The sequence below is a fragment of the Netta rufina genome, assembly GCF_964035555.1.
Source record: "Netta rufina genome assembly, chromosome: 21".
Classification (NCBI taxonomy): Eukaryota; Metazoa; Chordata; class Aves; order Anseriformes; family Anatidae; genus Netta; species Netta rufina.
Window position 1 is genome coordinate 2,263,916 of NC_140145.1, and position 15,189 is coordinate 2,279,104.

General features: G+C 47.7%; 1 protein-coding gene across 1 annotated transcript in view; it reads right to left on the reverse strand.

Moving 5' to 3' along the window:
* Nucleotides 1-766: 766 nt before the first annotated feature.
* Nucleotides 767-15,189, reverse strand: part of LOC311217673 (autism susceptibility gene 2 protein-like) — a gene marked incomplete at both ends in the record, with an annotated part of 663,617 nt that continues 649,194 nt past the window's right edge. Inside the window, one exon of the mRNA XM_084299926.1 lies at nt 767-883. Coding sequence (XP_084156052.1) covers nt 767-883 — 117 coding nt within the window. The remainder of the gene's footprint in view (nt 884-15,189) is intronic.

Sequence of the window (15,189 nt, forward strand, 5' to 3'; positions counted from 1 at the left end):
AAGCAAAGCCAGGCCTTCAATGACGCCCAGCCTGTGACACAGTGAAGGAAGAAGCTTACTGCTACTAAAGCCTGTTTAGCAAGCTTGAGTGTATGGCATCGCTCAACTTACTGTTAAACAGCTGCATTGGAAGTGGCAGAAAAGGCAGTGAGGAGATGCTTATTTTTCTGAAGAGCTGCTTTGATGCCAGGGAAGTCTGCTCCCACTTGACCTGTGCTTGACCAAAGTCACTTGAACTGAAACACAAGTGTCCATAGAGAGCTCTGTTTTAATAAATTGTTCTCAATTTATACCTTACATTAGTCCTAAATTAAGCCTTAAATGGTTTCTATTGTTGATTTTCTCATTACATTCAGAGCTAATTTGTAAAAAACAGATTTGCATGGGATTGCCCATCCCTAGAGCATGCAGGTACTTCCACAGCTCCTGAACACAGATGCCTCAGAGAAAAAACAGATGCTCACCCAAATGTTTTTGAGGATTGGACTTGGGTCAATTATAAGTTTGGCCCTGAAAAATTATCTCTGGATGGGTTGTGCTGGGCTACCAATGTCCTCCTGGGTAGCAGACAAACGTGAAGATGGCTTGACCCAGCCTGAGAAGATGTTGAAAACAACACCTGGTCTCTCTTCTCTTGTTCAGTGCAGGCACCATGCAGGGAGAGGTGAAATCTGTCCTGGCCTTTCAACTGACATGTTCCCTCATGACAAAACATCAAGGAAGATGCCACACAAAAAAGGCATGACTTCAGGAAGGAGTTGCCAATTTATGGAATGCACGAGCACATGGGACAGGGCTCGCAGCCCTGTGTCTCTGAGACAGCATCTCCTGGCCCCCATGGGCCTCCTGCTGCATGACCACACTCTGCTCTGGGGAAGAAAACCTAGAGAGCAGGAACAATCACATAAAGCAGTCAAACAAAGAGCTACTGGTATGATTAAGCATACTTTTTTCAGAAGTCCACGTACCATTCAAATACCCGTCATTTTACTGAAATCAGTGGGACCAGGTACTTACGTTAGTCACAGCATGTTGCTGGAAGAATTACTGGAAATCAACCTGGAGTTGTTTTCTGGGGAAACTGATTGACACCAAGACAGAGACCACAGATTTGCACTAGGGATATACATGGGTTTTCAGAGGAGTGGGGGGCAGAAAAAAAAAAGAAAAGAGGAAAAAAAAAAAAAGCCAAGTTTCCTTCTCTGCTACTATGGTTCATTAGAAAAAAAGAAAAAAAAAAAAAAGAAAAAAAAAAGAAAAAAAGAAAAAAAGAAAAAAAAAGAAAAAAAAAAAAGAAGAAGAAGACAAGCCTCTGGGGTTCCATGCTCTTCCATTTCTGAAATAAGAACGACAACAAATGAGCATGCTGATTGCCAGCCAGCCAGTCCCCCAGGTAGCAGAGGGTCCATGGCACTCGTGACCTCCACCCATTTGAAGTTCGTCATTTAGCGAAGCCTCTTCTCCTTCCCTGCACTTCCAGCTGTTTCTATGACACAAAACACTCTCTGGATGCCAGTCCCAGACCTCTCACAAGTCACAAATTGAAGAATTAACCTGCGGAGGAAACTGTCAGCCAAGTCTGACTCAAATTCCACCCTAATTTCAGCAACACACAGAAAGAGCCAACACCTTTCTGCAAAGTGGCAAAGTAATATCTTATAACTGCAACAATCAGTATCTACGACCTTTGCCACGGGCCAGGACTTCCATTTCAGCTCCGTCTGAATTTCTCTTGTGATGTCTGGTAACATTATGAAAATACTTGGAGCGCCAACAGCAGAAGAGCAAGAGGCTGGAGCTGGGTGGCCACTGCAGCTTCCAGCAGACGAGTGGAGGAGCACCTTCATCCTGAGTAATTCCCCAATGGAGATGCTTTTGCTTTCTCGCTTAGGTTCTTCCTGCCTGCAGCAGACAATGGCTGCCACTTTGTTCTCCCACGTTCCCTTTGTTAACACTACACAGGCATTGGAACATCTTGAGAAGGGGCCAAGATACACCACATGGATTTTACAGAAGAAGGTGCCAAGGCAAGGAGAATGCAAGGGATGAGCTGGCCCGGATGCAGATGTCTGAATGGCCGGGGTACAGCTGGCTGGGGGTGGCTGGGCAGTCAGAGCTGCTGCACACAGGCAGGGCAGCGACCACCTCCACTTACGGTGTGCGTGCGGGTTTATATTGCAGGATTCCTCTCCAGTGCAACCCTGAAGCTATTTGTGTCCAGAACTGCGACTACGACACCATCCTCCCAAGCCCACCCATGCAGTGGGGCAGTGCTGCGTCTTCAGCACGGATGCGACTGGAACGCCCCAAGGAAAGCTGTAATGGCCACTGAAACACATCAGGGAGTTTGGGGGCTTTGGCATGTAGAGAATCATCAATCCCTGGATAAAAGACTTAGCCTTGGGATGACATCAAACATCCTCGTCAGGATCATGATGTTCACATGCAGCTGACCTGAAAAGTGAAAGATGCCCTTGACATACGACACTTGCAAATGCAAAGGCAATTTTACCAAGAGCATGGATAAAATGCATGGATAACTCCCCCTGACAGGCCTAAGGGAAGGGGTAAGAAATGAAGTGTTTTGTGTTGTCCTCTGTTAGTTAAAACCCTTTGGACTTTGCTTCCACCTCACTGAAGAAGGCTGCTGATGCAAAGGGTGATATTTGCCTGCAATCTTTCCCTGGGAAGTAATTAGTTTCCATTTAGAGGGATGACAAATTGATCGGGCAGGAATCTCACTGAGCTCTGAATTGAAGCTAAACTGTGATAGCTACAGCTCTGGCAAGTTGGGCTTGTAAGTCTGTCAATGCATTTTACAGTTTCAAAATTCAATCACCCAACAGCAGGAAAGACATTGCTTTAAAAAAAAAAATAAAAAAATAAAAGAAAAAAAAAAAAGAAGAAGAAGGGGGGGAGAACCACCAAAGCCTACACTTCCTCCTGCAAGTTCATTATCGCCTCTCTAAAGCATGACGGTGGTGTGAAATGGGTTAGACGCACGGATGCCTCTGTTAACGGCCAAAGAAAAAAAAGTCGCACATCATTAGGAATGGAATAAACGATACCGAGGCACAGAGCAGAAATGATTTGATTAGCAATTTCCAGTTTTGAAAAGACCTGGAAGAGAACCAAATGACTATACAGAAGGTGTGATGGAGTTCTTAATTGCTGTAACTGCACAGGGAGACTCGATGATTTGTGACATATAATACAGCACAGTACGCTAACGCTAATAACTGTTAATTAACTGCAGCAATGATATACTCTCAAAATGCACATACAAGTTACCATAATTTCTAGATTAAAAGCTGCCATGTTAGAAGCCAAAGGCAGAGGGAAGGCAGCACAGAGGGAGAGTAGGGGAAAAGAAGAAAGTGCAGAGCGTAACAGAGTATTTTCCCTTTTTTTGGAAACCCTCTTTGAGTATGCCTGACATCTCACCCAGAGCAAAGTGGCCAGAAAGCACTAGGAAAAAAAAAAAAAAACTCCTGCTGAAATGCGAAACAGTTCCTGAACGAACCTCTCCCTCCAGAGCAGCAGTTATTAATTCTGAAAGGCTGTTGTTGCACCAGGCCATCTGGCTGCGCCGTAAAGAGTTCAGCGGCTGCTGCTGAGCTAAGATTCCTGTCGGCTCCCATTCGCCCCAGTGACATTATTCACTCGCAAATGTTATCGCACCATTTTTTTCCCCATCACTGCTGTTTGTGAGTCGCTTTATTTATTTGCAGGCTGTTTCTTACACTGTCCGGTGCAAAACAGGCTCTGCCAGGAGTCTCCGGGAAGCTGATGGACAGGAGCCTCGTACAAGGGATGCCCAGCAGCTTGTTCCGTCCCGAAGAGCTGTGCTGTGCTGGGAGGCAGCACTTCGGAGAGGCTGCAGGACTGACAGCCTGGGAGACTGAAGGCTTCTATTTATCCCCCAGCAGGCAGCGCACAGGCACACTCCCACACGCTGTCCTTCGCCGGCGTGCGTAGATGGGAATCACATGATGCTGATTAGCTGTCCAGAATTGCTAAAACATTTTCTCTTTCAGATCAATAGTAATAAGCAGGCGGCTGAGCCAGGTATCGGGCATGCAACGCGCAAGTCCGATTCTGTTCTTCCTGCAGAGCTACTAGCCGGCCCCAAAAAGAAATCTCTTGGCGTGCTTCCCCTTCGAACTTCTTTCAAATGCACCAGATCTGCAGACAGGCTATTTAAATGTTACTTTCTGGCTGATCTTGTACCAACCCTAACACATCAATTATCCTGTGGATGGGAAAGCTCACAGGCTTTGTTCTTCCCTCGGTGCACCCACTGTAACGTGCTCTTTCTGGAGAGCCTCCAAAGGAGAGTTAAGGGAAGTGCTCTGCGTTTTGGGAGGCTTTGCTCTCCCTGCCACCATGGGACAAGCTCAAATCCAGTCCCTGTGGTAAACAGTAGGAAAGCAGAAAACAAACACACAAACCAACCTGAACATCTACATTTCATAGCACCAGTGTTTGCTAATATGCACCAGGACACAAAGGATGGCAAAGAAGAATACAGACACGGAGTAAAGAGAAAAAAATAAAAAAGGACTAACAGACTCGCTCAGCCTCTATATCCTCCACATTCACACTAATGCAATGTGTTGAGAGCATGTGTGAAGTCTATCTATCATTTTAACATCGAAGTGCCTTGAAAAATATTAAGGGTAAACTTTGCTGTCATTCCAACATATGGCAAGACACCGAAATACAGACGTATCCTGAAGAAACTGGAGAATTTGAATGAATACCTTCTTTTACTGAGGAGTGCATTGGTTTTATATCTCCTAGTTTTACATCCACCTCCTTGACCCCCAATCTTTTTCTTTGACTCCCATTTCTTTCAAGCTAATAAACCAACCCTCCTTCAAGACCTGCGGCAGCATGGTATGTATGTATACAGCAGAAAAGAACAAGAAAAAACAAGGTTATATTTATGTCCCAATAAAAGAATTGACTTCCATCTACCAAAAGGAGAAGGTATGTTTTTATCTTAGGCTTCTCCAGCACTCTGCCCAAATGTAAATGCCTACAGGATGGCATTTTTATCCTTTACCTTAGTAGCAGAATGACACTGCTGGGACAACCCTTTCCCTTCCCTCACCTCTGTTTCTTCCAGGCCTCCTAGCTGTCACATCACTCCCGATTTTGCTCCCATGACCACAGCCTCTAAATAATATTGCTGCTTCTTTACCACCTAACACACAACTTTAAAACCGATTTAAATCTGAAATGAATGCTGTGAATACCGGTCCATACGCTAGACAGACATTTAATAACCCCCTTGGGAAAGAAAAGCTTCTGTAACTGCTCAAATGCATCCTGTGGGGATGTCAGCCTGGAGTGAAAGATTCTTAAAGACTTTCTGTGTGACAGCATCACATCCTCTGAGAGTCCCAGGTGCCATTAGGGGGGAGGAGGGGACTTCAGCACACTTAAAGTATTCAAGAATAATCAGCCTCAGGTATTAATGTTTTGCTTTAACATGTAACTGCATGATATGGAGAACAGTGGGTGTGAATAAGATACGAAGCTGCCTGCCCAATTTGGTACCCTCTATTTGGGAGGATGCTGGTGTACACACAGTCCCACACAGCGTGCGACCACCAGCAGGCTACGGCAGAGTGACAGAGAGTGGCTGCCAAGAGGCTGGGTTGTCCTCTCAGCTACGCTGGTGGAAACTGGAAGCAGCTCCCTGTATTATTCCCACCCCGCAGCACTTCAACCACCCCTCTCACAGGCTTTGCAGTTCAGCACCACAGCGACCTCGGTCCCAGATCTGTGACACCGCTGATTTTATGGCAGAAAACATTTTCCATATCTGATGGGGAACGACGGGTAAAGGGGAGGTCCCTTTCCAGACTTTCCCATGCTAAACCTGGGCTTTGTCTCAGCACTACAAAAACAAAGACTTGAACAGGACAGCTTGGCACCCGCGCTAGTGCAAGAGGGAATTAGGCTTTCCAACTTGCATTTTTTGCCTTTGAAATGTTTTCCCCATAATTAAAAGCAATTTTTTAATTCTTTTTTTTTTTTTTTTGGTCACAAGATGAAATTCCTTTGTGCAGAAAACCAAAGCAAAGCCTATATAAATACTTACTTCTTGCTCTAAGCCTTAGCTTCCCTGGAGATTAGATGCCTGATAAACCCTAACTAAGCCAGGGCTAAGGGCAGGGCTGCCCCCTGAGCCCGAGCTGTGGTTTTCTCACTTCCAGGTTGCAACAGACCCTTAGGGATCCCTGGGCTTGTCTGAGGGCTTTCCTGCTTACCCCAGGCACTGGAAAACCCTTCTCCTGTCATGGCTCCTGCGAGCGCACCTCTCAGCACAGCAGAGCCCCTCCAGCCATGTGACAGTCACACATAGGAACTTCTTTCTTTAATTGCTTTCCCCTTTAGCCTGGCTTGAGTTCCGGGTGACTTGAAGGCAGCAGGAGAACAGAGAGGCACCTTTCTTCCTGGAGCCCGGCTGGTCTCCAAACAGGAGGGCTGGGATGCTGCCATCGCTGTCCCAGCCACCCAGCACGGTCCCTGGCGCATCGAAAGGACATGGTGAGCATCCGCAGGATGCTGGCAGAGGCACAGGCAGAAGCAGGAAGCCTTTGGGGCACACAGCAAGCCCCTGGGACAACACCTGCACCGCAAGCACTGTGACAGGGCTTGTCCCGTGGGTGCCGACCACGTCCCATCAGCCACTAGCAGCAGCTCTGCAGGCATTCAGCTGCTCGCGCCTTTGGTCCTCGCGTCCCTGATGCCACCTTCAGTCTTCGACCGTCCTGTGGGATAAAGCCCTCGGCTTCCAAGCTCTCGGCCCCGGCTTTTTGCTTCATGCCTAATCTTTGGCTCGTGCCGATCTCTGTTTCTCAGCTTCCCTCTGGCCCTGTCTCTAACCCCAGCCCAGGGATGAATTTCATCCCCCCAGCTGACACACATTTATGCCAAGGGAAAATCCCGCTGGGGCGCAGAAGTGCAGCCTCCTCTAGCTGCATGAAATACTGTATCCTTTCACTTACTACAATCACATAGGTATTTTCTGCCCTAGATGGAAACAAATATTTTTTATTAAGATCTGTTTTAACCAAACGCATCTATAAAACAAAAGAGAGAAATATTTGAGGTTTGCGGTGGTTGGAATCTGTGCACAGAAAATTAATGCTTTGACATATATTTTGCGCTTAATCTTTTGTGGCAACTTTTTTACATTTGTAAGAGTTATGGATTTTAAAAGTCACAGCTAAGATTGCTTAATGAGCATTCACCACCCTGGAAGTGGAAGCAAGGCTGATGTGGTTTAGTCAGCTGTTAGCTTTATTGCCTCTCTTCTGTACTAAAAGTGACAAGTTGAACACATTATAGAGAGCTCAGATGTGTTATGTAGATGAAGCCTGCAGCAATATCTGCCTGCTCTCTATTATTTATGATGTCTATATAATACAATGGACTGAGATTTAAGCCATTGTGATGCAGTTTGTTTTCCAGGGTTCTAAAGTACAGCACATTTTACAGAGAATTGCATCTCTGTTACATATTAATCAAATCCATCTTACATGCAGCTCTTACACTGTAAACTAAAGGGAAAGAAAGATTAAAGCGCTTGGCTTTTCCTCAGCTGTCAAGGACTGGCAATAAAATAATAATAAGGGCTTCTAAATAATGTGTGTGTGACAGGCCTTTGCTCAGTTGTACAGTCCTTTATGGAGGTTAACTACAAAATAAGTTCCAGTGAGTGATTGAGAACAGGCGAGTGCGTAATACTGTAATGCCAAACCCTGCATAATTCTTTGCAAAGTTCATTTGCAGAAATTCTCCCAACTTGACAAGGCAAAGTTGTTGCTGGCCCAGGCATTAGGCAGGGGTGTGAAGAAGTTAACTCCTTGCGCCCGTGGTTCAAAATCCTGGCCTTTTGAACTTGCTTCAGCTGTTGCCTATTAAAACAGAAAACTCCACTCCAGCAACAAAAGTCAGCCTTGCTGGGCTTTTTATTACTATTATGGAAGTCATGGGAAAGTTATTTTATTATAAAATATATAAAACTCTGTAGAGGTCTGTGGTTTTGGATTTTTCTTTTCCATCATTAGCTGGGGTTTTGAAGATCAAGAGGTGGAATTTCTAACAAAAGCCTAAATCACTGGAAGTTTTTAAGACGGTATGGATTGTGGAATTTATTGGATTTTTAATTTTTTATTTTATTTATTTTATTTTTTTTTGCCTTTCCTCCCATGGCTTTTTCTGCCAGGCAGCCTTTTAAAGGTTCATACGTCTGCTCTGCCTTATTACCCCCTCAGCAGCAGGGCTCAGCATGCCGCAGCTTGCAGGTGGTCTGCCTGCTTCCCATCAGGTTATTTATCCGGAGCGCCGGAGTGACAGAAGGGAACACGGGGGCTGTGAAGAGGCGGTCGAGACCGTCACGAGCCACCGCGATGCTCAGCCAGTGACAAGGCTCAGGGCGGGGAACCCAGTGTTTTAGCAGGGCTGTCACTGACTTTCCATGTGGCCGCAGGTGCCACCGCTGCCCTCAGATCAGTCTTCACAGGGCCCTGAAAGCCGTGGATGAGAAATCACCGGGTAAAAGCTGAGCATTGCTCTTAAGCTGCATGGGAAGGAGAAATAAAGCAGAGGAAGGCGTAAAGGATACATGCCTGGGGGTTTGGCACTGTGTACAACAGCCAAGCCAGGATGATGCCTTCAGCCGCTTTGCACCGGGGCCGAGGGGTCCAGCCCCTGCCTGCAGCTGCCACAGCCAGAGGGGGACAGACCCCTGCAGCCCCTGGCCAGGTCGGCTCCAGCTGCCCAGGAACCTCGCCTGCAGGAGAAAATGCTGGAAAATTCAGCTCTGCCTTCAGGGCACTGCAAAGCTTTGGTGGTTTTGCAAACTGGAAGCTGCTACTGGATCCATTGTAAAGGTTCAGCTACTGGAAACAAATGGGAACTCAGACCAGGACTGGAGTTCTGGAGAAAGAGGTGGGGGTTTGGGCGTGGGGTTTGGCTCACCTGTAAGCGAAACAGGAGAACTGAGCAGTGATTTGAGAGCCACTAACACCGGTGAAGGAGGTTAACAAATCAAGGAAAGGGCAAACCAATTTGAGGCTTCAGGGCACCACCTGGTTACTGCGAGGAGTCAGGCAGAATTCACATCCCCCTTGTTTACACCACAGGCTACCAACAGCTCTGCACTATTTTCTGCCACCCCCACTTCACAGAAACATCATTTGTTTCCTTGCTGATCTAATACACCAGGGCAAATTCAATGTTTGCTCTCAAAGAACTGCCTTAAAATGCTATTATACATTTCCCTTGGGTCAGGGTGGTATTTGAAGTACACTGTCATGAAAAGGAGATGCTTCCTAGTATTTTCTCTATCTTCTTTTTCACAGACCTGTTGGAATTCTAGGGTGGGATTTCCCAGCCTGTTTTTCACAGCAATGCTCATGCTGGGACTCCTCAGGAGCAGGCAGGTGTTGCCACCACCTGAGCACTTCACAGCTTGGGTGATGGATTTTTTATTTATTTATTTTTTTAACCAGAAAAAAAACAAAACACAAACAAACACATTTAAAGCCTAAAAACAAACCTTAGCAAATTCCTTCATAATGTCCCCATGGTTCGTGTTCATTCCTGCTTACAACCAGTCTCCTGCAGTGTATGGCCACTGTCTTTCAGAAATCTAGTTCTAAATGACGCTACTGCGTACAGCAGAGAGGAAACGAGCTTTCTTTACGGTGTCCTGTGTATCAGATAACATCTGGAAATTAGTAAACAAGCACAAATGCCCTGAGTTCTTTTTTTTTTTTTTTTTCCTGTTGTTGTTGTTTGTTTCTGTTGTTGTCTTCCAATTAGCTGAACCTTTGCGAAGTGCATCTTTAAGTCTTATTCCTGCTGTGACTACGCCTGAAATAGCTGGAACTCCCTGTATGACTGCCCTGACAGCTTCTGTGATACTGGCACCTTTTCTTAAAGGCCCTAAAACTCCCAGACTCATGAGACCAGGCTGGGCTTTGAACCTTCATATAAAACACAGAAAAAGGAAATTCTTCTCCCCATGATTCCAAGCAAAAGCTTGACCACACTTGTGGCTCAGCCTCCCACCAGAACAAAACAGAGCACCCAATGCTCAGTACTTCAAAAAGCTCATTATTTTATGTAAGTCTTCCCATCCCCTCAGGGCTGTCAACACTGAACTTTCCCACTCACTGGAAGCCACCTTCCAGCCTCTCACTGCCTTTTGGCCATATCTACCAGGATGCAGAAGAAGAAATCTCCTTGAAGAGAGGGCTGCCAAGAGGAGCCGTCTAGGCTTCTAATTTTCCCCAGTGAATGGGAAAAGATGCTTTTTGGAAATGGATCAAAACTCCATTGAGGGGAAAAAAATGACCCTTCCAGCAGCTCTGAAGGGTTCCTCAGCCCAAATATGGGAAGTTCCTGAAACGAAGCTCGGCGTCAGAGAGATGCCGTCTGAGTCCAAATTGGTAACTGGGGGACAGTCATTTCCATTCCTGTGTAAGCAACACTTAAAAGGATAAATTAGGGCTGGCCACATAGAGGAGCAGGCTGGTTTCTTTTGCTTTACATGGAAAGTGGCCTTCATGCCACCTGACACTCAGAGATCACTTCTCAGGCTATGGGAAATGAGCTGGGAAAACACAAGCGCAAACCTCCTGTGGTTTATATGTCTGCGTCAGGCGAGCCGTGCAGAATGCAAAGGCAAACCTTTCAATTCCCCCTTCTCCCCAGCCTTGAAAGCAAGCACAGTGCTCCATTCAGCAGGGGATTTACCGCAGGGTTTGGAAAGCACTAAGTGTTAGACGAGAATCTTGCCCTGACTGAACCTACTTATAAACCCTCACATTAATAGGCAGCGCTGTGAAGAGCCAATAGCGCAGTGTGCGCGGAACAGAGTTGTAAGTCACAGCGCAGGTTTGCTGAATGAGCTTGGGACCAGCTGCATCCCTTTACTCCCTCAATAACACACTGATATGGGCACATTTATTTTCCTGTTGAAGCAGCTCACAGAATAAATGTGCATCCCATCCAAGGAGAGATTATGGTGGGAGCAGATGTATGCTATACAGCAAATAGTAAACTTATGGAGCCCTAATCCGATACAATACAATTTAGTTTTGTATAAATCCTTTGAAGAAAGTACCACAAAACGCTTTACAGCAGCAGAGAGGAGCCCGGTGTGCTGGCTGTGGCAGCGGAGAGCCCTGCGCATCGCAGGTCCTGCCGCTGACCCCACCTGACCACGCCGTTTGCATGCCCTGCTCCAGCTCATCCAGCTGGAACCCAACGCGCTGACCCTCGCTGAGACCTCAGCCTCAATTCCTGCTGGCAAAGTGCTCGGAGATCCCGGGGCGGACGGGGCCGTGCCGCTATTAGCGCTGGTACGCTGACCTGGCACGTCTGGTTCAGCAGCTCCCAGCCAGGGCAAAGTGCACAGGGAAACAGCGCTGAGTCCGAACCCCCTGAAATTTAACAGCAATGAGGTACGAATTCATGCGGGCTGCTAATGACAAGGCAAAAATGGAAATCCAAAGTCGCGGGGGAAGGTGTAATAGCGTAGCATTTAGCACTGGCAGGAGAGAAAAGCAAATCAGTCATTTCTAAGGGGCGACCTGAAGAGAGAAGTGGCTCAGGGGAGAGAAGGGAGAGCTGTTCCAGTTAAACGGGCACAAGAGAAAGATCAGCCCCCAGCTGTGGAGTGCTCTGAGCATGAAGAGAGAGGAGGCCGAGAGGAGCAGGGAGGGGGCGAGATGCAGCAGACCCGGTGCATGAGCACGTCAGGGAGGTGGGCTGAGGCGAAGCTGCACGGAGCACAGAAACCCAGAAGACGTGTCGTCTTTATAATTGAAGATGAGCAGTAAGAGGCAAGCAAATTTAATTGGAAACGTAAGGGCTTCCTGTTTTACATCCTTTGCTTTAAATCTTAGTTGAGAATCAGCACATGGCACTGCAAACAAAAAACGCCCCTCACCAAATGCAGCCTGCTGCAATCTCTGTCTTGCTGGATCTTGCTTTAAATAGTCCATAGCCCAGTGCTATGTCTTGTGCTGATTATTCAAGAGCCATTATGATATCAGTGAATGTCTCTGATTGCATTTAATTCAAGTGTGCCATATATTTTGAATTCAACTTGCTCTAGCAATCCCTAGCTCTCCCTCCCCCAAAGTATAACAGATCATTTAAAACCGTGCAGGTCACATCCTGAGCTGTAGGTACTAACCGTGTCATTTCTTCCTCTCCTAGGGGCTTTAAATCCTGCAACTGCTGCCCTGCCAGCGGGAGAGGTGACCCCACATTTGTCCTGCTCATCGCTGGCTAATAACCATTAGGGACAATGGTGAAGCTCCCACCTGCTGCCCAGGAGGAGTGCAGCTCACTCCCAGCAGGACTCCAGCGCTGACAATCTCCTCTCCTTTTCATTACGGGCTTTTGTTGCATTCACACCCCCAGAAACTGCTCAGAAGGGCTGTGGGGGAACGAAGCCACAGTGACGAAGTGGGTCCTACCCTTTGCAAGTTAGCAAACACGGGCGAGGACCGAGGCTGCATGAGCACGCCTCTGCATCAATGAGCTGCCTCGTGTTCCTCCTGGGACGGGGACGTGGGCTAAAATAGGGTGAGAGGAGCACCCGGGGACACTTGCCCGACGTGGTGCCGATCTAACACATTCAGCTCAAAAACAAGTCAGCTTTTTCTCTGAGGTCTGCCCCAGGCAGCTCCCAGCCCCTTGGGCCGCAAGTTCTGCCATAACATCTCCATCTTCAGCCCCTTGGCAGCACCTGCCTGCACAAACCACCCCTTGTGGCGCCTGCGACCAGGCAGACGGCTCCAGCTCCCTCCCTGGGAAGGGACCAAACCCCGCATCCCTGGGTTTTGGTGCAATATGGGGCGGTGGACATAAAAAGCAGCTTGGCTCTGCTGGAAGACCCTCAGCCGGCATAAATAAGCTGACGCCAGCGGCACTTTGCCAGTTTGCTCCAGCTGAGGCTACGGCGTTCGGTGTATCTGTATTTTCACACCAGCCCATTGTAAGTCTCTGCCTTGCGCCTCCCTGAAACAGCAGCAGCCCAGCCCCACACTGCAGTGAAGTATTAACTCATACTGAACACAGTTTGTCTCCGAGGACCCTCTTGGCCCCTTCGTCATCCTGTGCTGACATTTTAATCGCGCTTTTGTGGGAGCCGGCTGGCAGTTTGTCATCAGGAATGGCGCGGCGAGGGGCCAGCGCGGGCTGCTCGCTGTGGCGGCTGCCGAGGGAAGCAGCCCATTCTGACAGACTGAGCAATAATCTGAACTTACTGCGCTGAGCCTGTGGGACACCAGCCGGGCCGCTTTATCTTCTTCATTAAAGTGCGCTCAAAAAAAAAATCCATTTTCCTTTAAAGTCTCAGGAACAGATGGAGTAAAATTAATTGCGCCATTAAGTCCCGATAGACAATACCAGAGTGGTTTTCTTTCAACAGTGCATGTGTGTTACAAAGTGCTCTTCGTAAAAGGCAATTACTGCAACATTTGCCATAAAATAAAGGTTGCTTTAATGGGCAATAAACACAGGCTTCAAATTTTGTATGAAATGGGTCTCCAAAGGGCGCTGTTATAGGCAGCTCAAAGGCACAACTGACTTTAGTATTTCTGCTCTGGCTCCAGCTCAGCTAGCTCGGAGAACAATGATTTCCACCCTTGGATATTTTCTGATGGAATTATGTATGCGGTGTCGGCTCACGGCTGGGCGTTTCGATCCCGCTTCTGCCGGGCAGGAAATGGTGGCGGGGCGGCCTCCAGCTCCGGCTGCCGGCCCTCGGCCGGGGAGCAGGGCCGGGGAGGCAGAGCCACGTGGCGGGGGGCCAGGGCGCAGGAGGAGGAGAGGGCTGAGGCCAGGGCTGGTTCTGGCGAGCAGAAAATCATCAGGCCCCGCTTCCTGACATCGGATCCTTGCCAGTCCCAGTCACCACTGGGTTTGATGCAAAGCCTGACGTTTATTTATATTTCTTTTTAGAATCATCTGACAGAAAGTACACCCTGGAAAATGGATACCACATCCTTGCAAATACAAGGAGGGGACTATAAAAATGTGTGTGGGCGGTGTTCAGAATACAAGAGACAATGGCATTTCTCTGTTTTTCACTCTCTGGGCACTAAAACCCAAAACCAGCCCTTACCCCTCCAAATCCCCATCAAACAGCTCCTTACGGCACTGCCAACAAGTCTGCTGAACAAGCCTGTTTGGTGTCCTGACCAGAAGCAAAACAACAACTCCACATCGCTGGCACCAGAAGGTGCATTGTGTTTGTCGACTTAACAGCCAGCCTCACCCTGCGATTCAAACACTTCCAAAGCACAAATTTCAGGCCAACAAAACCACCAGTGGTGTGGAGACGGATGCCTCGCAAAACCTGCACGTTCCTCCTCTGGTGACCACTGCCCTGCCAAAAATGCCCTCGTCTTGAGCACGCGTGGCTGTCCCGTGCAGACACGTGCCTGCGCTGCTGGGTGTGAGTACAGCTTCTGTCTGATTCAGCCTTGCTCGGATTTATTTGAAGAGGAGGGGAAATCATTTCAATTCATTGTATTTTCACATTCCAGTAATTACAAAGCGAGCATGACATATAAATGATCCATTAATTGAAATATGGGCTCTATGAGCTCCAATATTTATAGTGTAAATCCATATTTAATTAAATAAAGCCAATAATGCTCATTTCAAAGGGAACATTGAAGCTTTTTATTTAACCATGTAGTTGAGGCTGTACGTGCTCGTTTCTCATTGACCCCTTTTAGCAGATCACCGTGGCTGAGCGAGGTGGGGCGGATACGTGGGGCACAGGCTGGCAAAGCGGGCCGGGCTGCGAGCCCTCCTGCTTCCAGGGCCACCTCGCATCCCTGCTCCCGCACACCGCTGCTTCGTGGTAACAGCATCAGTCAGCACCTCTGACTGAGCAGCTTTAATCACCCACTTAATTGCCTTAATCGCCTTTTACATAACTAAGAAATCACAACACTGCAATTGTCTGACTCTGACACACAGTAACATCAGGGGTGTGACACTAATGACGTAATTATATTAATTGCTGGGGGCTAGTGTTTTAGGATCTCAGAGAAACAGGCGCTAACCCCAGAAACCACCACTGCCCCTAGGGCACACACCATACATAGTGCAGAGGCCAACAGCAGAGGCATAGTC